At 38.7% G+C, this 23,982-nt stretch overlaps 2 protein-coding genes across 4 annotated transcripts; both read right to left on the bottom strand.

Moving 5' to 3' along the window:
• ak2 (adenylate kinase 2) lies at positions 1-4,936 on the bottom strand. 2 transcript variants are annotated; one of them, XM_036566384.1, is made up of 7 exons: positions 4,746-4,936; positions 3,168-3,293; positions 2,950-3,060; positions 2,739-2,833; positions 2,233-2,305; positions 1,094-1,289; positions 1-192 (listed from the first exon to the last, which is right to left on the bottom strand). In XM_036566384.1, the coding sequence occupies exons 1-7, from the start codon at positions 4,842-4,844 to the stop codon at positions 185-187; spliced, it is 708 nt and encodes a 235-aa protein (XP_036422277.1). In that variant the 5' UTR covers positions 4,845-4,936; the 3' UTR covers positions 1-184. The 2 variants fall into 2 exon arrangements, with proteins under 2 accessions (XP_036422277.1, XP_036422276.1); XM_036566383.1 differs by lacking the exon at positions 1-192 and having other exon boundaries at positions 250-1,289.
• A 2,479-nt stretch (positions 4,937-7,415) lies between these two features.
• Positions 7,416-22,401, bottom strand: anln (anillin, actin binding protein). 2 transcript variants are annotated; one of them, XM_036566381.1, is made up of 25 exons: positions 21,326-22,401; positions 18,721-18,871; positions 17,526-17,945; positions 16,871-17,205; positions 16,353-16,737; positions 15,022-15,212; positions 14,843-14,947; positions 14,245-14,344; positions 13,893-13,988; positions 13,582-13,802; positions 13,255-13,400; positions 13,034-13,175; positions 12,786-12,921; positions 12,432-12,620; positions 11,332-11,458; positions 11,195-11,243; positions 11,056-11,109; positions 10,841-10,873; positions 10,697-10,718; positions 10,467-10,579; positions 10,096-10,149; positions 9,698-9,784; positions 9,490-9,597; positions 9,229-9,401; positions 7,416-8,960 (listed from the first exon to the last, which is right to left on the bottom strand). In XM_036566381.1, exons 1-25 carry the CDS (start codon positions 21,341-21,343, stop codon positions 8,846-8,848), a joined length of 3,570 nt encoding a protein of 1,189 aa, XP_036422274.1. In that variant the 5' UTR covers positions 21,344-22,401; the 3' UTR covers positions 7,416-8,845. The 2 variants fall into 2 exon arrangements, with proteins under 2 accessions (XP_036422274.1, XP_036422275.1); XM_036566382.1 differs by lacking the exon at positions 10,096-10,149 and having other exon boundaries at positions 21,326-22,400.
• Positions 22,402-23,982: the final 1,581 nt, after the last annotated feature.

Genomic DNA, 23,982 nt, shown 5'->3' with positions numbered 1-23,982 from the left:
TTGAAGATGGTAGAAAATAGGTTCTTTTATTTTAAGGGAAACATCGTCAGGGCCACTGTATTGTGTGTTTCAGTGCTGGCAGAGTGCCCAACATAAAGCACACTAACTATCCATTATAATTAAATCAGACACCCTCCCCTTTTTTGTAATCATCTGGATCAGACTGGATGGTGGATGCAGGGTTTCAAACAGCTGTAGAAGGAAAAAGAAGCCTTAAGTAAATTAAGCATTCAGTTCAGGACACATGCACTCAGACAAAATAAGGCATTTATAACCTCAATTTTTCCACCCAGGTGGCTCAGTAAGGGCAGTGATCACAAAAACTAAAAATCACACGACCTCTGGTGGACATACGCTGAACTACAACAGCCTGTCCAGCTGAAAGTGCTATCAGGTTTACATTTCACCTGAATACAGTGCAATTAAACATCATAAACGTATTCACCTTCGCTAAACAGTCGAAAGCTAAATTAAATAAGACAGTTAAATGTTATCAGGTTAAGAGGAAAAAGTGAAAAGAAAAATTCTGCCTTTACAGATTAGCTTAATTTCAAATCATAGACACAGTAATTATTTGTCATGCAGAAGGATAAAGGCAAAGGGTCAGTCAAAAGGAAGTAAAAGGAAATGACTGCCAGAAAGAGTGAAAATGACACTGAAAGAAACTGCTGTTGGTTAAATTGGTTCAGTGCATAAGACTACCAAGTTTTAGTTTTCCTCTCCAGGCTGGCTTGTCTGGACCTGGTTGTACCCACTGCCAATTAGCTGGTCACATACAACGTAGAGGGCCCTTGATTCTGCAGCTTACTTCTTTTCTGCTCCATAACAGCATACATAACAGTGGGTATGACTACACTCCACCATTAGATACCCAATCATCTAGAACACAAGGGACCACACTTGTGAGAATTCAAAAACCACGGTTCCAGACAACCCTAAGCTGATAGACATACCCACACAGCACCTGCTTTAAAGCAATAGACCAAAACTTGCAACAGAGGAGAGATCATGGGATAATAAGTTGTACCCCTAAGGATAAAGGAGAGACAGGGGGATGGAGAAAGGATTTAGATGAATAACACAAGGTCTTTACAGGTGGCAGCCGAGAAGGCAGCAAGGATGGAGGCAAACACGAGATCCGGTGACTGAGAAGCGTCAATAGCACGATGCAAACCGCGGGAGCTGTAGTACTGCACCAGGGGGGCTGTCTGTTTGTGATAAGCCTCCAGCCGTGAGCGCAGGGTGGTCTCATTGTCATCGCTACGGCGGGACAGAGGCTCACCAGTCACCTAGGGCCATAACAGGAGAGAGTAACATGCAGAATACATGAGGTGAAGTCAAGAACCTTTGCCCTCTATTTTGTTACCAGCATCAATCGATGTAGGATAAAATTCCGTTTTGAAAACTGCCCACTGACAAGATCCGGTTTGAAATCAGGTTTGCCATTCCAAGTGAGGTTTTGGTAGTCAAATCACAGCTTGTACACAGGGGGATATCACAAGACAAAGCTCATATTCAGGCTTTCTTGAAGAATGCTAGATTCACATTTACGTTTGTGAGGCAAAGAAAATGGGTGCACTAGTTGCCCTCTGTAGCCTGAACTCTAAGCACAGTAAAGACACCCAACTAAATCCTTAAATCAGGGGTGCCCGATATTATCTACAAAGTTCTAGTGCAGGTTTTCATTCCAAACAAGCAAGAGCACACTGATTCTGCTTGTTAAATCAGTTGGTCTCAGTCTTCCAACAATTGATCCAGTGTGGCCCTTTCTGGATAAGACTGGACACCCCTGCTTTAAACCATGCTGTGATTACACACTGGTCAAACCTGCAATTGGAAAGAGGCTGTTTGTTGTGTCTTTTGAAAAATACAGAGATGATATGGGAAATAACTGCATTTAAACAAATGTGATTAAAAGTACAGATAGTAATTGTTTATTGAATTTAGTGTTACTGCTTACAAAAATGCCAAAAACTGTGCAAATGCATGCTTAAAAGAAGAAAGAGTACCTAAAATAATTTAGAATTTAAAAGACAAGAAGAATTATCCAGAAGGTCAATGGTTCAAATCCCAGAACTGACTGGCTATACTTGGTTGTGCACTTGGGCAAGACACCTAACTCCCCACTGCCCCAGTGTTGCTGTGCTGCTTCCAGACTGGCAAAGCAGTCTAGTTAAGCAGCACAATGAAAAAAATGCCTTGGAGGACCAATAAAGTAAAAATAATACTTACATCATCTTTCATAGGTTCCTTGGGTGGGTTAAACTCCTCATGGTAGGAACGGCCGCTGGGCTGATGAATGAGTCTGAAAAATGAACGAAGGACTTAGATATTATCTTTTAAGACAAGGTTCTGCAACCACATCATCTACACAATCCAGGACAGTTATTTACCTGCCCTGTCCTCTGATTCCACCTTTGAAGGCCATAAGAGTAACCTGTGCAGAGCCATGAAAATGAGCCCTGACAACACTAAATTAAACTAGTTCAACATTGTTTTAAGGCATACACAAAATTTAGAGGAAAGCAGCGATACCAGACAGGCTGAAGATTAAATTAATCATTAAGCACAAAACACATTAGTCAATATCAACATCTATATTAATAAGTTGTACAGTTTATAAGTTGTCTTTTTATTGATGGTAAACACCATTTAAATACACTGATTGTGGCTCATGATGGGGTTTGAATGTTATTTATTATGCTTATGAAAAAAGTAGTCACAAAGAAGACACTTACCTTCCACAGATCCTGCGCACCAACAGAGAGTCGTCCACAGAGAACTCAATAACAGAATCCAGCTTCTCTGTACGTTTCTCAAGCAGATCATCCAACTAGTTCAAAGAGGAAAAGTAACACAATTTACATTGGCCAAGTTATTTAGTTTACTTTAAACATTGACTTAAATAAAAAATGGTAATGGTAAAAATAGTAAAAGGCAAAAATATACCATTTCTGCTTGTTTGACTGTGCGGGGAAACCCATCCAACAGAAATCCGTTCTGACAGGCAGAGGTGTCCAGGTTCTTCTCTATAAGTTCAACCACCATCTCATCACTCACCTAAAGATAGACAAGAGGGGAGGTAAAAAAAAAAAAACACAGCTAAAAACCAGTCTGTGTAGTCAGCAGGGCCTGGATTAGGCAGAAAATTCATTTATCAACATTACCAGTTTGCCAGCATCCATGGTCTGTTTTAGTCTCTGGCCAAGTTCTGAGCCAGAGGCCACCATTGCTCTCAGCATGTCCCCAGTGGCCAGATGACACACACAGAACTTCTCTGCCAGCCGGGGAGCCTGTAATGACCAAAGGATAAAGACTGACCTTAGATAACTTCTACACTGCTTTATGCAGGTTACTCAATGTGTTTCACCTAAGGTTACAAACCCTGAACCCAGCCTAGTTCTGTGACTTAACCTCACTACTAAGCAGTGAGTGCAACAAATGTACAAAATGTGCAACAAGTCATTCATTCACTTTATTGCCTGACGCCACCAACAGCATGACAAAGATTAAGAGGGTCCTCTGCAGTGGAATGATCCTCCCTCACTGCCAACATGCAAATACCAGCTGCATGCATGGTCTCTTGTTGTTTGTGACCAGGACCCAAAGCTGGACCTGGGCCATAAAGCCTGCTTTCATTACCATATTAAAATTTCTTCATAGATATCATCAGATCAAAGGGGCAGCAAATGTCCAAAATATTCTAAAGCTACCAAAAACCACACACTGTGCTATACTATACTACACCTACTACATTATGCTATTTATATAGTTACTGTAACACTGTATGACGTTACACTGTACATTCTTTAAAAAGACGACTCCTCAAGGGTTCTTTAGTAATGACAATGGAACTAAGGATATTCAAAGAACCAGTATGCTTAAATGGTTCTTTGCATAGTGAAATATTCCTCAAGCAGAATGTGCTGTATATGGTTCTATATAGTGCCAAAAAGGGTTCTTCTGTTGTTGTAATGTCAAGCATGTAACAATGGAAAAACCCTGTTTGGTGCTGTATAGAACAGTTTTCAAAAAGCCTTATATAGAACCATATACAACACATTCTCCTTGAATCTTGAGGACCCCTTTACTTTGCAAAGAACCATTTAAGCATACTGGTTCTTTGAATATCCTTAGTTCCATTGTCATTACTAAAGAACCCTTAAGGAGTCGTCTTTTTTAAGAATGTACAGTGTAGCGTCATACAGTGTTACAGTAACTGTGTAAATGGTATAATGTAGTAGGTGTAGTATAGTATAGCACAGTGTGTGGTCTTGGGTAGCTTTAGAATATTTTGGACATTGGACATTAACTACTAAACAAGACTTTTTATATACTAAGCTTGGGCTACTACATTATACATTTACATACAATAATACAATGTTCATACTATACCAATGAATGCACTACTAAGTGTAATGTACTATACTGATAATTTGACTATTTAACACGGTACTATACGGTTTTGGACGCGTAACTTTCAGCTAGGCGGGCTTATATGTTTCTCAATTTCAGTTCATCTAGACACCCTATTAATCTCCAGCAGGACTCGACCATCCGTCCATCTGGCAGACGCAGAAAAAACTTCGAAACTGTGCAGTAAAGATGGACTACAGCAGAGGAACTTACTGGACTTTAGCTGCGAAATACGAAACCGAATCAGCAGCGTTACCATGTGAATGAACCAACCTGGCACTTAGCTAGCTTAGCTAGCTAGCACAGCTATCTAGCATACAGATTTTCACCTGAGTTCCCTTTCCAGCTCCGGGCGGCCCCAGAAGAATGGCTCTGATTCCTTTCCGTACGCCTGAGACCAGTTCATCTGCTTGCGTGCTGGGTGCCATGGTCAGTGAGGACACAGTGCTGTGGAGCAACGACCCTCCGGCCAACTTTCTATCTGCCAACTTGAACCAGAAAGGAGGTCGTGAACAGCTCTTTTTCCTTAGTGTGGGACAAAGTCCCGCCTCTCTGTGAAAGGCGTCCTCTGATTGGCCAATGGCAAGTCACTCAAAAGATAATCGCGCTCATTGGAGAAAAGGGGATCACGGAGTACATGTAATATCCGATTCCTCTCAAGATGTCTTTGCGGTAACGTTACGTGTAATTTCGAAGCCCAATTTTTAAGTCAGAATAACAATGTTCTGAGAAAGTCCCTGTTTTTCAAGATACAGCACATGAACGTGTCAGTATCGAAATACAGCTAATTTAAAATAATTACACTGAAATACTGAGTATTCGCTGTAATTAGGTCAACCTAGCTCGAACCCGCGCTCCTTCATTGGCCAGCAGGGCTGACCATTTCCCAATACCTTATTTAATATATAGCTGGGTGTCTTAAATACATGTTTATAGATTTGTACGTACGGTTAGTGCAAACGTTTATGAATACATCCAAATCATTAACGGGTCGAGTTGTTTTTGTTGGATAAGTGTCCTCGTTCCATGAAACGATGCCCCAAAAGCAGTTTCTGAGGGATAAGTGAAAGAACAGATCTCATTATTTGATAGGGACAGCGTTCATGTGTAATAGCCAGCTCTCATGTAATGTATGTAAGACAGGTCAAATCAGATCTCATTTGTTCAAACTAGAGACGCATCTTAGTGAAAAGTGTAAATGGAATCTGGGCAGTTTTTTTTCCAGATCTGTATGCACGTTAATATGCATGTTAATTTGTAAACAGGCTCTCAGTGACTCTGCCATGTCATCTTCGTCTCAGTTTGTGAAATTTCTGCCCTGGGCAACTGTAAGTGCTATTATTGTGAATCGGAAGCGTCTAGGAGCAACAATACTTCAGCCACTATAAGCCATTATTCAGTATGCTATACAGCCCATGTGTCAAACACAAGGCCCGCAGGCCAGATCAGGCCCACCACACAATCCTATTCGGCCCGCAAAAGTATTTTAGCCTGTTTTACAATGTGATGCACTACAGCCCCCAACATGCAACGTAATGTGCTCAGACTCTCTTACCCCAACAACAGTCTATGGCACAGCGGTAACACCTCAGTTCTACACAATTATGTGCAATTCCACACCAGTCATATCACCAAAATGCATTTCAGCAGCTCAGCAGCTCGGAAATTGGGCCCAAGTCTTGATGAACTTGCAGCAAAGAAAGGATGCCTGGTGTCTAGTTCAAGGAAACAGGTAGGTTTAAAAGACCAAGCTCCTGGGGACATTTTGAATATTTCATGTCCATGTAATATTTCAAGGTAAGGTGATACTACATGTATCAGTATTTTACTAGTTTTTGCATATTTAGAATAAACAATGGCCAGCTCGGGTTATAGCACATTACTTAACTAAAAATGAAATGACATTTTTTTTTCTCTGACCCACAGATTTGATGAGATTTTTTAATATGGCCCTCATACTGGTTGAGTTTGACACCCCTGTTATACAGTATACTTCAGTATTCTCTGAGGTGATTAATCATGCTACACTTTCAGCCTGTTTATTCTTTTCATTAACGTGTTTTGTGACTGGATCATATCTAGACATACCTTAGCTGGATTCCATTTATAATTTTCACTAATGTGACAACAACCAAAAACACATGTTGGTGCAAAATGTAAGATAAAGCCCTATCTGTCAGTCTGACGTTTTTCAGGGTTTAGGCCCATTAATTCCAGTGAAGCATAATGTTAATGCTACAGCATACAAAGGTATATTAGACCAGTACATGCTTCCAACTCGGTGAAAAGTTTGGGGGAGGCCCTTTCCAGTTTGAACCTGACTGTGCCCCTGTGCACAAAGCAAGATCCATAAAGATACGGTTTGCTAAATGTGGTGTGTAAGAACTGCAGTTGCCTGGAGAGCCCTGACATCAACCCCAGTGAACACCTTTGGGATGAGTTGGAATGCTGATTGCAAGCCAGGCTTTCTTGTCCAACATCAGTGCCTGACTTCACAAATGTTCTTTTAATCAAAAGGGCATAAATTCCCATAGACACACTCTCCAAAATCTCGTGGACTAATTGTGGCCGTCGTGTCATATTAACGTCCATGGGTTACATCACATACTTTTGGCCACATAGCACATATGTATATCATTTACTTTCAGCTTTCTGTTTTTAGTATTATTTATTAAAACGTCTATCAAAAATTCTTTTTTTTTCTTTTTTGATTTCTTTTATAGGCATCACCCTCCTGTGCATTGAGGGAGATACTGCAAGCATGGCATCATGCACAATACAAGCTGTTAACATTGTCGCAGACAAACACAAACTTTAAGACATTTATTGCAAATGGTTACAGGTTATTACTGATATTGTTACTGATATAGCGTATATCACTGAAGTACCAACGTGCTCAGTAGTATTCTGCTTCCATGCTTTGGACAAATTTTGAATAATTAACAAAACTGCTATAGTATAAAAATAATATAAATGAAATTGAAAAGAAAAAAAAAAACAACGCCTAAAGTTTTGCTAAAGCTGTTGGCATTATTTAAAGTGTCAGCACTGCAGAATTCTTTAAGCTGCATTGGAGTGTTTAAAACAGGACAAATGAACAAGAGAGACCTAACAGCAAACTGAAGTGCCTTTGTGATATTATCCACACAGAAAAAACAGGTGAAATATGAAATGTAATGGGTCAGTACACATACGCATGTTGTCTAAAATGTATTTTATGCATAGCCAATTTGGAAAACAGTGTTGAACGAAAACTTAAACCCATTGACTTGTGTCAATAACAAAAATCTGTAAATGATTACATATTTCACAATCAAGTGTGTTGCTAATGCAGTCAACACCAACTTTTTCCACCATGATGATCCACCTTTTCTGGTCTCTTAACGCAAAATCAACCCATCTGCTGCAGCAAAAACAGATTATAACTTGCTGTTTTTATGAATATATGAGAAATCAACCATAAAAATACAATGAAATCCCTTTACCTAAAACCCAACCAAGCAATCCAACCAATCACTGGGAAGAAGAGCTCTTATTCTACACATACAGCAAGCTGTCACTCTAAAACATTATTTAAAAGTATACACTAACCTTGAAATTGCATTACTGTAGTCAAAGAGTTAAATGTTAAATATATCTTTGGGTAGCAAAAACACATTTCACCCACTGTATCCTGCATTGTGAAATTATAAGGAGGGTGACAAACATCTCAGACCTTTCCATAAAGCAACAACCATTGAGGAGTTAGCCTTTTATGCACTATTATTTCCTCTACAACAGTTATGAACACCCATTTCAATACAGCACATACAGTGACTGGTTTAAATACAAAATTTGAAAAATTATTTTAAAAAAAAGAATCTGAAAGCAACCAACATGCATTTTACATAAAAATGCAGGATATATAGTCTAAAGTTGTAAACAACAGTAGGCAAAATAACTAATTTAGATTAGTGCGCTTTAGTGGGAATATTTTACATACCTGACAACTTTTTCTAAACTTTAAACCAATATATGAGGGGTTTTGATTCTACTGTTTACAATAAAGATATAGAAAGTCATTAAAGTCTTACAGTTTATCCAGCTTACTATGGCAATGCAACCCTTTATCTGCTTCCTTGTTAAGAGTAATAACATTTTCCAGGTTTATCACATTGAGTAATATTGTGACACTGCCACTATTTAGCTGTTCCAAAATCATTATATCTAAGAATCAGAAAGGAATTATTTTCTTCTTTGCAATACTGAAATGTCTTAAGTATGGCTTTACTGAGTTTCAAACTCCCATGTCCATTACTTGTGTCAAATGTAAAATTAATTATAATTCTGTAAACGTTTCATAACTTTGAAATTGTATTGCACTTCTTAGCCAAACTATGACCCAGGATGATGCTTCTCCTTAAAGCCTCCCAGACTAGGGGGTGGGGGGTCACACTGGCCTGTAGCATGAGTCTGGCTGCCACATGCGCAGATCCACCAAGATTTGATTGAGCTTCTGCATCCACAAGTTTCTCTCTTCCTTAGTGTCGGCACTAAGCCAGTTCCTGTAATGTTAAAAGAAGTGCTATAAATTGCTTGTACGCTCCATACATGCTTCCTTAATGTGTACATATTCAAGTGTTTATGTATTTATGTATATATCTTTTCATACATATATGATCTGAGTCTTACTACCCTATGTAATATTATATATATATATATATATATATATATATATATATATATATATATATATATATATATATATATATATATACACACACACACAGAAGTTGTACATCAGTTGAGAGAGGAAAGTGAGTGGGATCTTACTTTGTGACACACATGGTGTTCTTGCACTGGCTGACCAGGGTTTCTCTGTCATCTTCCCTCTGTGGTCTCACCGTGATCAGTTCAAAGGTATTGGGCCGGGCACAGAACTCACGGTTAGCAGGCTCCACTTTACGGCTAGTGCAGCTGGCCAAATTGATGCGACCAATTGGATTCTACACAGAACACATCATTTGTTGATGAAAAATATAAAACAGATTATAATAACCATGCAGTTGGAATGAAATTGCTGTTCTTGCTTACCTTGCGCTTTTCATCATCAGGGTAAGTCCAATAGGAAATGCAGTACCCTGAGAGGACACACCATCTCCTATGCCAGGCTCCAAATCCACTGACATCTTCAAACATGGTCTGTAAATTACAACAGGAATGTTGTCCTAAAGGCTGCCTCAATGGAGCAAAAATAAAGCTGCTTTTTCATGAAAGATGTGAAGAGTTACAGAACACTCACCAGGAAGCCCCTTTCCTCTACACGAGAGCCAACCTCACACTGCATTTTGAGGTAGATATGGCCTTCCAGAGGACAAAGGAATGGCACCTAGATATATATGAAAGTGAAATTTTGGGTTACTGCATCAGGGGTACAATGCTGATGAGAATGTTTGTTGTCTTTGATGACAAAATAGGAAAGAAAAAGGTTTTGCAGCATAGAGACAACAGTCTAAACCAAATACCTTTTCCTCAACACTGAGAGGGGGAGGAACACCAGACAAACATATAACTGACCAAACAGTAGATTATTAGTTAGTAAGGTGACGTAATGCAAACTAAAGTTGCGAAGCAGCCTTTATAGGACAAGAGCAAGCAGACAACCCCCGTGTTACGAAATGTGGAACAAATGTAAAAAACCTTGTTCTGAAACATGTCACTGAGTAGTTTGCTCTCACTCCCTTCAAATTTGATCTATAAAAAGAAAAATGAGTATGTAAATAAGCTTATATGTGCAGATAACAGCACAGCATGCAGCAATCAGGAAGAAAATGTTAAAGCATTGCTTGCTTAATATGTCAAGTAGCACCATACAAAGACCCATTCCTTTTTATGCCCTTACTTTGCCCAACAGAAAGCATATTCTTTGTTTTCCCCTTTCCATTCATCATTCCATTATGTTAGAACATATCTCTCTAGTGTCAAATTTGCTATGAAAGAATGCTGGTTAGACATGCAAAGGAAAGATACTTAAAAGCTAGTGAAAAGTAAACAGTATTCAAATGGGTTACCTTTTCCAAAGGAAATTTGTTTTTTCCAATTGAGACCAAAGTTAACTTGTGTGATCCAACAAGGACAAAGTTGCTGGTGCGTACTGCATTTGGACCACCAGGGCTTGCCATTACTATAAAAGCAAACACATTTTTCCCCCAAGAACGATCATAAGTCAGTCAACTTTATGGCCAATCCATAAAACAACAATATATCCTACAAATGACTTGTGAATTCATACAATACTCACCAGGTGTTTGGAGATTGCTTTTCTGAAACAGAAGAGAAAAGAAAATTTATTTATGAAATAAAGTGTTTTCAATTATATGCATGTCTTCAAGGTAGAAGACAATGTCCATAATTTTAAAAGCAAGAACACCAAGAGTGGACTTACAGTGATGGCAAGGAATCTCTTAGGAGTGATAGCCTAAGGACAAGGACAAGACTGTATCATCAAGTGTCTTGGACACAACTAAGTATTAAAAATAATGTACTGGTCAATGTTTCCTTTATTGCAGTATGCAGAAAAGAGCCTTCGCCAGGGCTGCAAACTAAATAAAATGAGGTCAAACATTAAGTAGTCCCACACTACATTCATTGAGCGTGTACCTTGGACTTGCTCGGCTTTTTCCTTTTATCAAGGTACAACTCACGCTTCTGCACCTAAGATAATAAAATAAATTTTTGTTTTAAAAAAAGAAATCTCAAATATTATTACACATACAAAAAAAAGGGAAAATATACTTACAAGGTAGTAGACTTCAATGTCAATCTCAAAGTCACTGGACACATCAGGACTGAAAGTTGATAAGAGCAGTATTAGGGAAGAAGCAACAAGTGGTGGTGCTGATGTTCAGACTAGTCACAAAATGAATCTAGACTCACAGAGTAAACCTGGTAGAGAAGGTCAGTGCATCTCCACTGAGTGCACTGTGGGTACTGGCTAGAGGAGTTGCAACAGTGTTCTCAGCTCCGGAACGGATCATCACAAAAAAGTAATGGCTTCCAGATTCTTTAGTAAAACAAGAGAGCTCAGTAAATGAAATATTCCTATCTCAAGCAGGAACAAGTTATAACAATTAACAAGCTATGTGAATGCACATTCAGCACCTTACCCTACACAATTCTCATAACATCTCTCATTGTACGTAATGAGAAATGTAAAAACTATTTAAATACAATTAGGTATTCAGACCTTAGATATTTATAAGGATTATGCTATGGACTTTAAACAAAAGACAAAACTGAGCTATTAATAAGCATAAATATACAGAAAATCAACATTTAGACGGTAATTTCTATTAGGAGGTGGCTGTCCAAAACCCTACCCGCTAAATTCCAACTTGTAAAAATAATACTTTTGTACTGTACTCTTTTGTATTTTTCTTGATTTTTTTTTAATGTTTGTGATCTCTTCTAAAGTGAAGCTGAAGGATTTAAATTCACGATGAGATTAATTTTCAAATAAAAATTTTAAAATCCTGTCACGTTTTCATTCATCAATTACCGCAAGAGTTTTAGTCCATAAAGAAGTCTAAAAGAGCCTTATTTTAGCCACATCCCTCCATTTGAGAGCAGGACGTGAGACTGCATCCCTGTCCCTTATGGCCACACGGTGAGCAGTTAGATCCCATTGTTCTGAAGTAAAAATGTGTCCCAAATCCTGAAAATCAGTGTGTAACATTTAGAACCTAATTAAACACATTTTCTACAACTTGGTAAACTTGTATGATTTATGATGCTACCCAGCATTTTTAAGGTATGCTCAAAATGAGCTAAAATGGTCATGTAATGTTTTTATTATGACTACATTTTAGTAGTTAAGTTTGTGTTATTAGTGACCAAATGAAATTTATATTTTTATTATATACTATTTTAATAAATAAACATAATTAAGGCATAGGGTTACTCAAGGCAAAAAGATTTTAGTCTAAAGTCCAAGTCAGCTCAAACAAGCTGTCAAGTACAAAGATTACAAAGATTACCAGGCTTGTTGGCAGTAGAACAAACAAAGTCAGCCTTAAGTGGTAATCGAAGCTCCTGCAGTGTGATAGAGCCCTTGGAGGCAGGCACACCCATGTTGTCCTGAGCTCTGGATGAGCATTTCTTCTGAGTGGCTGAACCATCTGTCTTCAGTCGATCCAGCTCAGCTTTCAGGGCTGCCCTCCTCTCAGCTGGCAAAAGAATTATGAATTTACTTAGAATTGGAACTGCAACAACTTATTGACATTATCAATAACACAGTCAATACAATCCTTGGCAATGAATCTTGTTAGCAATTAGCTGGCTTGATGATATTTGCACTTCTCTTTTACATCATTCTGTTGGTCTCTACTCACTAGCAATAAGCAGAAGTCTTTCTGCCTCAGCCTCCACCTGAGAGCCTTTGCCATGCTCCTCATCTGTGCAGCAGTTTAGTGCCTGGCTGGCCTGATGAATCACTGTTTGTTGTAGATTCATCTCATTGGTCAGAATCTGAAAGCAAAGCATAAATTAAATTATTCATACCACCTCATTCCATGAAACCAAATAATGCCTATAGATTTTTCTGTGAGCAAATAAGTTACCTCAAGTTAATTTTCTTTACCTGCATCTTTTGTTTAATGCTGATGTGACTCGGGCTCTGGGACTCTTCCACTCTTTTAGACACATCTTCCTTCCTCACAATCACCTGTTTCACTTGTGGTCTCTCAGTCTCCTTCACTCTAGTTGATCTGTATGCATCAATGCTGAAATTCAGAGGTACCAATTAAAAACCTTTACAAGGTTTATTTTGACCAACTCATACTTAATTCAATATTTAACTACCTGTAGAGTAGGTTCTGCTCTTCTATGGTCTCGATACTGTCAGAAGAACCAGCTTGCTGCACTTGTGCCCTCTGGAATTTTGTGGGCCTGGACACACTCTCAGGAGTCCCACTCTTTTGAATAAATGAGCTGGCTGGGGTTGATGTCTGTAACAGATCAGGAAAACAAATAAAAAAAAAAAGAAAAACATTTGTGGAGGCTATTATAGTTTGATGTCCATCAGACTCCTATAACACAAATCCACAAGCAAAACACTTTCCAGGAGTGAAAGGATAAAGAAACCATCCAAGTAGAGTAATAATGATGCCTAAGGCATTGCAGACTTACCATGAGCTTTCTCTCAGGGCTCTTCACAACAGCAGCCACAGTCTCTGCTAAAGGCGCAAGCAGAGACATCGAGGAGATGTTCAGAGCATCTTCCTCCTCACCTTCTTCAGTACTACATTCTTCATTTTCCTCCAACACTCCCTCAAACAGATCGTTAATGACCTCAGAGTTAATGGAGCCATCCACGTTCATCTCAATCTCACGTATTTCCTCTTCTGCTTCTGCAAATAAATTAGTATGAGAAACAGTTATTTGAAGATACAGAAAAATGTCTCTGTAACACAAATCATGGAGAGCAGGTATTTTCTTACCATTTTTTTCTTTCTGCTCAGTCATTTCTGGTTTCTCCACTGAAACCTCAACCTTCTTCAGGGGGCTAAACTGGGAAGGCCTCATGTCTGACATTTCTGAAAGAAGAAAGGATGTAGTTAAAAGCTGATTCCAGAAGTAAACAGTACATGGAGCAAAAAGGAAGCACAAAATTAAAAAAAATTAATACAATCTCAAAAAAGTGTGACTTAACTAGTATAGAGAGGGATCAACGCAATGCAATTATACTTATAAAGAATGAAAACTACTAGCACATTCTTGCAATTAGTCCGTTTACATTACTGCATGTTGCATTATGCTACTTCATGAAATTTCCAGAGTTAAAAATATTACCATTTTCACTGAGCTTTGGAGTTCCCAAAATATCCAAGTCTGGTATTGAAGGCTCACTGCAAATAACAGAGGCTGAACCTTCAGTAGAATCTTCCACCTCCTGAAGGCAATAAGGAATGCCAATATTACATACAGCTTTGTACCCCCACACTCCCATTTTGCATTTGACCAAGATTCATAAAGTCAGCCTATTACGTTTAGCCCATCAAGATGAGAAAACACATCTCTACCAGTTAAAGATGGTATATCAACATTTGGTCACTATCGGCAGAAAATGCTGGACCAGATAACGTCACACTTACACTGAGAAATTTGACACTGTTATTCTTGTGGGGTAGTAGAATCTTTTATTAGATTGATCGTGATAGCCTACTTTTAGATATTCATCTTTAATGTAGTGCTTCAATTAAAACCAGCTCATTTTAAAGCTTGGTAGTTTTTAAAGAGGGGTAACCCCTACTAGCAATTAGATGTTTTGGAAAATTGGACAAAAATATTTTTGTTACTTGCTGAGTATTTGTTATTCAATATTATTTTTAATTAACATAACAGATATCATCACCAAATTCTTGTTTTTAAACAAATAAACTATGACAACCTTAAATTCCTCGTTATTCTTGGCCTCTGCAAGATCCTCTTTACTTTTCCACATATTGCCGTTCTGAAACCGACTGCGAACCTGTGCCAATTCTGCTTCACGTTCCTAATAACAAAAGAGCATTTGTCAAACAAAGACCTTGTCTAAAGCAAGTCACACATTCCTGAAAGACTACATACCATTTTCTGCTTTTGGGTAAGCATTGCAGTAGTAGAGGTTGTCTGTGAGATGGCAAGCCTCTCTTGGAGCAGCCTGGATTTGGGAGTGGCCGACGGGGTGACAGCAGGTGTGCGGCCCACTCCACTAGCAGGAGAACCTTGACGTTCCTGGCATCTTTCTCCAAAACGCTCCAAAAACGACTTAACACCGCCTAAGGGCAATACGTGAATGAAGTAAATTAATCAATGAACAAAAACAAACAAACCAACAGATAAATAAATAGATAGAACATTTCTGAACAGATGTGTAAACACTGAATAAGTTTACAACAAAAAAAAACAAAAAAAAACAGGGCTTTATACGTACTACTTCCATAAAAAACATGTAATCGTGTAGTTCACATGACACTAGAGCCTGACCGCTACACAGGCGCGCCGATATTATCAGCCGATATGAGCTAATTGCAAATAAATTTGAATCAGTGCTTATAACAGTTGATAAATGACAAAAAAGGAAAGAAGAGCAAAGTTATCTGGCTTCTCTTTAAAAAGTGCAGTGTGTTCGCTGTAATGGCAAAACTCTAATATATTTTGTTATACTTTTGTTCACAGTACTATTTTGACAATAAAACAAGTTTTTTTAAATTGCTTTATAATTATGATATCTTGGTGGGAACTCCGAAATAACTACACAAAAATCATTGGGGAAAATGTGTTAACATTATGTATTTCTGAAAAATAAATAAATAAATAAATAAATAAATAAATAAATAAAATCAGATGATATCGGACTTTTAAAATCATCAAATAAAATTCTGTATCTGTCAGGCTCTAGTTGACATCATAAAGAAATGCCTGGTTTAAATGCAATTTAAAGGCATTACACTTCTGCGTCTGCATATGTGTAAATACGTGTAAGCACTGTGCGAGACGTTCACATAAGCGTCTACCAACATACTTTTATTTACAAGAACGTGAGGAAAATCTTGTTTTACCTAACTCCAAGCATTAATACTGACTTCACTGTTTTTGTAATAATTAGAAGATAAATTTATCAAATAAACCTCCTCTGACAACTTGACCCTCAAACTGATTTTGCACTAGTTCAGGTTTGCGTTGAGTTTTGTTTGGATTTCGTCCCATCCCCAAAACTACTGCAGAGGCAGCAAGTGTTTGCTTGATACACAGTTCTGCAGACTCTAGCCCCTGTTCTCAACCCCTTCTTTGCGTTACAACAAAGATACCTTTGCATGCATTTTGCAGAAGTACAAATCAGCCTTACGGAGGTGAAATAAACATCACAAATAAAAATAAATAAATAAATAAATAAAAATTACAACTGAGTTACTCACCAGCAGGTCCAGCTGGGCCTCTCTGCTGCAAAGGTGCCGTCTCCGTGGCCAATCTCTCACCGGTCTGAGAAAAAGCTGCGGCAGAGGATGGCTTTGTCGGAAAGTTTGGTTTTGCTGCACTTGAACTAAACAGTCTGCCAGCTCCCAGCTCTTTGCATGGGGCCTGAGCCTTCAGTGGGCTATGGGACAATGGAGTTGTCTGAGGACTAGAAGAATGAACTCTCGGAGATTTGAGAGGAGTGGAGGGCTGGCTAGAGGAGGCCTTCAGGGGGCTGGATACTGGGGAGGGAACAGGTCCTTTGACCTGTTTGGGCTCTGGCACCTCAGTCTTCTGAGGGCTGGGAGGAATCACTCTGGATGATTTGACTGGAGAATAAACTGGTAGCTATAACAAATCAAACATCAAATATGTTTATACACATAATCCTTGAACAAGAACTAATATCCATTATCTGTCAGAGTTTATGTGCTTTTATCAGAAATCACAGAGGAAATGTATTTTTGCTTGTAAAACCCACCTGCTGAGTGCTGTGGACAAGCTTGCTTGCTGGCTGGACATGTTGAGATTGCTGTGTGACAGCACTGGTCTTGGCACTATTGCTCTTTTCTGCAAAGGCTGGCTGACGGACGCAGGCTGTGCCAGGCTGCACTTGTGCATTGTCTCGATGAGTGGGATGATGCGCATGGTCATCTTCCCAGGAGCTGATTGTGGCAGCAAGATTTGCCAGTCTGCCCTTTCTGCCTAAGGGTGTCTCTGATGATGTGAGGATTGGAGCGGAAGTTGTAGCAGCCTCTGCTCTCTGGGGCTTAAGAGGGGACAGGGCTACGCTGTTGGGGTCTGGTTCCATGTTGCCTGTAAACACAATTTAATATGAATAAACACTTCTAATACTGTGTATCAACTCTGACTGTATTTTGAAGAATGCAGAAAGCAGATTATCTAGTATCACATATTGTTCGTAGTTTAACCAATTCCTTCAAAATGAATCGATTGAGACCTGACAGTACTGAGACCTAAATTAATGTCTAATGGATCAATTCTGCTATCAACACAAATTCATTACTTCATTATACTTATGGTTTGACCTAAATAAAGAACAATCTTACAGTCAACTTTAATCTAGTTCTTAAATTCCCCTTCAACTAAACGAAAGATGACACATTGCAGCCTACCCTCTGCGTCCCAGTACTGCCTCTGCTCAGCCAGTCTCTGCAGGCGAGACTTCATGCTGCCAGGGATTGCTGTGGGAGCAAGGGTGTCTTTAAGAATCTCTCTGCCTTCCTCAATGACAGAACACTTCACAGTCTTATCTGCACACACTGTTACTGTCTGTGAAGTTCCAGCCATGATCTTCTCTATATTTGGTGGCGGGTTAGGACGCCCTGGGATCAATTCAGACCTAGGATGGACAGCCATTCTTTCTTCCGATGCAGAATGAATACTGCTTGGCGCCATGGGAGGCTTCTTGTCTGTTGTGGTCTCTGAGGCTGCAGCATGAAGGGCAACTGGCTCCTTGTTCTCTTCTCCAGTGAAATGGGCATTCTCCTCCGAGCAGCGGCGCTTTGAAGGGGAAGGTTTGGAGGTGGGAAGTACTGCACCACAAATACGCAAAAGTGATTTTGTTAGGACAATGGAAGGAATATGAAATTAGATTAAAGAAAAGTCTCCCCTATCAAATTATCAATTTCAAAAGTGATGCGATGAATGATTTAGCCACTGGAAACACATTTTCAAATTACATCCATCGTTGAGGTCACATTACATGAAGACTCATTCTGCAAATTAATACCACATTACAAACACACACTACTTTTAGATCAATGACATATCAGTCTGTCTAAAAACCATAATTCAAATCCCATAAATTTAATGTTCAGTTTCCTTTAATAATAATAATTTGTTGTGTGAAAGCATGTCACTCACATTGGAGACTAGTGAGATCAAAGTGATCAGGACAAAAATAAGGGTTTCACAATGTCTTGTTTATCAGTTGTTATCGCAATACTAACTTTGACAATACTGATACAGCCAAAAACTGCAATATGCAAATGAGATTTCTAACAATTCACTATGTGTTATGTTGTGTTGTGAGCATTCAGATTAAGTCTAAGATTAGTGTTCCTTGTATGTTTTGCAGAATTAACACATTCTGCAATCTAACAATTTTGCCATGATCAAACTAGTGAATTATTTCTCAATATAATGCAGGGTCAATCTTTAAATCATACAACATTAAGGGTTCACCAAGTATTTTCAATACATTGCAAGGCATACTGCAGTCACAATCGGTAACAATATAAGTACAATAAGGGATTTTGTCCATACCATTAAGTCTCGAAAACAATTCAAACAAGATCGATTTGTTACCTTTTTCAGTCGGCGGCACACTGATGACACTGTTTGTTTCAGCAAGTGGCTCTCTTGCCCTCTTGGCCATTTGTCGATTGGCCGCTGTAGGCCTCTCAGCTATCTTCTTCTGAAGATTCTCCCTGCGAGCACGTGTGCGCTCTAAGAGTTTCTGAGTAAACGATAATGCATGAAAAGGTTATAACAAGATTCTAAAAACAGTATGTCAATAAATACCTGATTGAAAAGACCACTACAGGTTTAAAGTAGACACCAAAGTTTGGACACTTCTCAGAACTTTGACATGCAATAACAAAAACAGCAAATTCTATTTATACAGCACCTTCTCCTATGGAAGAAGGAAAATACTATATGTTAAAATAAACATACAAGTAAATGCACATAAAATCATTTTAAATGGAAGTGAAATAATAAAATACAATAGGACATGAAATAAAAAAAGCAAATATATGAAAATAAAGACATATAATAAGAATGACACTAAACACATAAAATGCATCCACTTTTATTCTGTGACTAAAAAAGACTTGTTTGTAAGACTGACTAAGAAATAGGAACCTTATTTCAACCAAATTTTAAGTCTACCTGACTGATCTCTTTGTCTTGCAGCCTTAAAAAGTAATATCTGTACTAGGAGTGGACAACATGACAAAATGTTATTGTGATAAATTATATTATGATGTGTTTTTCTGAGATACCACAGGTATAATTAGTACATCTATAACTCTGAACAACTGCATGAAAAATACATATTCAGATCAATTATCAAGAGTCTGCAAACAACAGCAACAAACGTATAGTATAGTTACTGCATAAAATGTAGGTGATGGAATGTCAGTCCATTATGGCAGTGTCTTATAATATTAAATAGTTATTACCAGTTTGACTCTTTACTCAAAGATATTTAGCTGTCTAGCAGATGTATTTTTTTCATCCATTTCGACTTTCGCAAACCTCAAAAAAAGTATCATGCTGTTTATCATGAATGGTGAATCTTCAGGCAACCAGTTTCAGTTCCCCATTCCATATACTGAGAGCCTCTTCCTGCTACATTGTACTTCTCACGTGTGACAAAGTTTAATGTTAATTATGAAGTGTGCTGGTGCTATAACTTCCAAATTACCCAAAAGTAGCATAATAGATAATTTGTGTTTTATTATTGTGTCTTTCCTTCCTATTACTAATTAAAATACAGTACAGTCCACCAAAATAGGCCACTGTGCAAGAACGCAAATAAAAGGCATGGCGATCTTTCCATAAGCTATTAGACCTACATTTAGGATTAGAATCACATGGCGGAATAAGGGAAGTGAGCAAAATGTTGATGTAGCAATGCAGTAAAGTTAAAATTGTTTTGATGTTGTGATGCACATGCATATATTTATTTAGAGCTTTGTTTAAATAAAATGCCCCCAACATGCGTTTGTGGTACTCTTATTTTAATGTCTTACGCTGGTATCGCGGGTTTTCTTTTCTAACTTCATGGTAAACTGAAGAGGGGCATGCTAAGTGAAGCATATCACACCCTTAGATAGCTGCTACTACTTTTAGAGTTTTTATTATCATGTGTGAGCAAAATGCACTCACTGCAGACTTTTCTAGCACAGCACCTCGCAGACCTGATTAATAACTCTGACAGGCAGTACATACATTGCAACTATTTTGCTGTCCGTTTGGCAGACTCCCAAGGAATGAGTGGAAATTTCAGTTAGTGGTTGTCATTCCCGAGGAATTCTCGTCATGTGACATGGCTACAGCATTTTATTGGCTAGAACTGAAAAAGGCTGCAGACTTCAGGGGCAGGGACATGGTGCACAGCAAGTCTCCCTGAATACTTCTAATTCTTACTCACGTTTCCTAACTACATTATCACTAGAATATCAGCTAAAACGGTCTGAAAACAGTTTTCATAAAAAAAAAGCAAACAAACCAAAAGAAAAAAAAAACACTCAGCATAGAATTCACTTTCTCCACGGCGAACTGCTTTGACTGAGTTCTGTTTCTGTGTTCAGCATATTACAATTATCAAGGAAGCTATTCGTCGTTAACTATCTAACTTGACGTTAACCCTATTTGAAAAGCCACCCTGCCCTTGTGAAAACACACACAGCCCACCCTGCCCTTTTCTGTTGCTAAAATGAATAAGAATGCAGTTCAAAGCACTTTAAAGGCCAGCTGTTGCTGCTGTGCTCGTTTCGCATCGTCTAAAATCAAATGTTTAAAATAAACCGTAAAAAGATTCTGCTTTCCACGAATTGACAAAACAAGACAAAGGGCAAGCTAAAATAGCGATGAGCTATGATTCGGTTCAAGGCAGCTGCTGATTCAGGAGCACTTTACGTAGCTAGCTTGGCTAAGCTAGCCAGCTAACTGGTAAATGAACTCATCAAATACTAAATTTAATATTACTTACTCTGTATAACAATAATCCCACTTTCAGTGCTCGCGGACATTAATACAGCTACCTGTTATATAGCTAGTCAGTCTGTTAATTAGCTGGCTAACAAGCCGATAACGTCTGCTGGTCGTTAGAGCCTGCCACGAGGCAAAACCTTAAACAAGCTCAGATGAAATAACCACAGATAATACCACATAGCACATTTACCTCGGTGAATGGATCCATTCCGAAATCATGTACCGCCAAAGTCCACCCAAATGAACGCTACCCCACCCCGTCTTCGTCTCTCAACTGAAGATAAACTCTGCTCCTCTCCTGTTCAGCTCGCGACACTTCAGCTGTTCAAATTTGAATTTCAGCGCTGCTCCCACTGCGCACTCACTAACGGTCATGCTCGCGTCATCAACGCTGCAGTGCGGCTCGATTACAATCCAAAAACCTTCCCTCTCTCCTCCTTCTTGACCTTAAAAAGAAAATCGACGTTGCGGATAGTGCAAACCTGTCAGAAAGAATCTGACATTGCAATACGCATTTAGCCAGTATTGCGTTTTAGAAAGTATGGAAAAGAGTATGAATGTGCTTCTTGTCTGGGTTGAAGGGAGTAGGGGAAGTGATGTAGGGAGTATTTGAATAAAATCTCATTTCAATGCAGAAAAAGTTTCCTCCTTTTATGTTGGTTGACGCTGTGGTTTAAATCGCTCACCCATTTGAACATTCACTGTGTATAACCCTGCTGATCAAATCAATACAACGATGAAACGCAAGGCTTTAGTCATCAAAATAGCCCACTCTCAGGGTGAACATATTTTGGTTTTCCAAAAGGGGGAGGGGGTTCAGGGGGGCGGCACGGTACATACTATAGAAAACAAACGTCAACACTAACCCAAAAACATATTGTAGGCAATGTTGAAACCCCTTACGCGTTTTAGGTCCCTGATAGGGGACGCCCTGCGTCTTTATTAGTTATGCATGTAAGTTACTCGTTACTCCGTCCAAGCTGGGAGGAGGCAGCAGCCAGGCTGTGGGACGTGCGACATTTGAAATGGCAATGGTAGCAAACAGGGTAAGATACCTTAAAGGGGAATTTCATCAGTTTTTTAAAAAAATCGGCATGATTTCATTGCTGAGATGTAAACAAATTCATTCAGAGTGTTTTGTTATGTATTGATTAATTGTAGAGATACTGAGTCGGATTTCTTTGGTGTTAGGAACCAGGGGTCATGGTGTCTACAGTACAAATATAGATTTTTTTAATCTACTTTCCAAAACGACCAGTGAACCTACACACAGTTATTAGATGTAACGTGTATAATGGTAAAACAGTGAGAAATCTCGAAAGAAAAACCTGCTTTGGGGACTTTTTAGCCTCACAACGCCCAACATGCATCTCTCCCACAGATATATTAAAAAATGAAATCAGAGCCCTATCTCAAAACTACATTGCATCGGGCATCGGTCAGTATTCATAAACACTTCATAACTTTGTGAGGTAGCTTTTAGAGGCATTAAACATTTCGGATGTCTGGTTCCTGTCACCGCTACTGAGAACAGTTATGACTCTGTAAGTTTCTCTACAACAGAGCATTTCACATCAAACCGCTCTGAAAGGCTTTGCTTTCGTTTTAATTAAGCAAAGTTTTGGAAATCAGTAGAATTAATTCCCCTTTAAGATCATGAACTGGTGGAAAGTCATAGAGTGAACAACACAAGGGCTTATTTATTAGCTAAGGTCGGAGCTTTCATTACCTGTAGCTAACATCTCACATTATGTATGACCAATATATATATATATATATATATATTACGTCACGTGCTGCAACTTGCGTGCACGCGGTGAATGTCTGTATACAGTGCCCTGTTGCTGTTCATCTGCTTGATCATGCACTGAAAATACGGAAGAAATCAAAGCTTCCAGTGCAGCAAAACTATTCAGAGAAAAATAAATTCTAATTGAAAAAAATAATTGAAAAATTAAATGAAGCTACTTTAGTCCAAACAATTGCAGACACTCAATTAAAACTCATGACAATGTCTAGGAATTTTTATGCGGCAGCAGATGGCAGCATGGAGTACGGTGTGAAAGTATTAGCATTCACTGCGCTCCTCAGACATCCAGTTCCCAAATTGTTAGGCCCAGATAAATCTCTTCCTCTTATTCTGCCAATTCTGGTTTCTTTGCAACAGTTCCGCAAATCAAGAGAGATCATGTCCTCCGAACAGCTGATGTTGAAACTTTTTAACATTTTGCTGTGCTTGTTTTTCAGAAACACTTACACAGACTGTGATTTAAATAAACTACCTCTCTGATTCTGAGGTCATTGGCCTGCTTAACCTTGTTCAGACCTCCTGTCTGCCACTTTCTTCAAAACACATGATGGCCACAGCAGCTAATGAAACTTGCAAAGTTGCCAAATTTTGAAGTTTGTCTTAAAGATTCAGATCCTGCAGACCTCATTTGCTGTACTGAGTGTATTATTCTTTTTCTGTCCCCTTACATTCTGTAAATTACTGCTTTCAAAAATTACTATTATTTTTTTAAGGCCAGTGTTCTAACATCATGTTATACATTTCAAACATTTGACTCGCTTAACATGACATTAAAACAATTTAAAGAATATATATACACCGATCAGGCATAACGTTATGATCACCTCCTTGTTTCTACACTCATTGTCCATTTTATCAGCTCCACTTACTATATAGGTGCACTTTGTAGTTCTACAATTAGACTGTAGTGCATCTGTTTCTCTGCATATTTTATTAGCCCCCTTTTACTTTGTTCTTCAGTGGTCAGGACCCCCATGGACCCTCACAGAGCAGGTACTATTTGAGTGGTGAATCATTCTCAGCACTGCAGTAACACT

The sequence above is a fragment of the Colossoma macropomum genome, unplaced genomic scaffold (assembly GCF_904425465.1).
Source record: "Colossoma macropomum unplaced genomic scaffold, Colossoma_macropomum, whole genome shotgun sequence".
Lineage (NCBI taxonomy): Eukaryota > Metazoa > Chordata > Actinopteri > Characiformes > Serrasalmidae > Colossoma > Colossoma macropomum.
Note: the sequence above shows the minus strand (reverse complement) of the source record. Positions and strands in the feature narration are given on the sequence as shown.

Excerpts from the sequence above, each read along its gene's own strand:
- ak2 (XM_036566383.1), bottom strand. The coding sequence starts at position 4,844 with ATGGCACCCAGCACGCAAGCAGATGAACTGGTCTCAGGCGTACGGAAA. Across the intron at positions 3,061-3,167 it reads CCATGGATGCTGGCAAACTG|GTGAGTGATGAGATGGTGGT; the intron begins GTAATGTTGATA and ends GTCTATCTTTAG. Across the intron at positions 2,306-2,738 it reads GTGCGCAGGATCTGTGGAAG|ACTCATTCATCAGCCCAGCG; the intron begins GTAAGTGTCTTC and ends TTCATTTTTCAG.
- anln (XM_036566381.1), bottom strand. Across the intron at positions 15,213-16,352 it reads AGGCCCAGCTGGACCTGCTG|GCGGTGTTAAGTCGTTTTTG; the intron begins GTGAGTAACTCA and ends TATTGCCCTTAG. Across the intron at positions 13,176-13,254 it reads GAGCAGAACCTACTCTACAG|CATTGATGCATACAGATCAA; the intron begins GTAGTTAAATAT and ends TCTGAATTTCAG.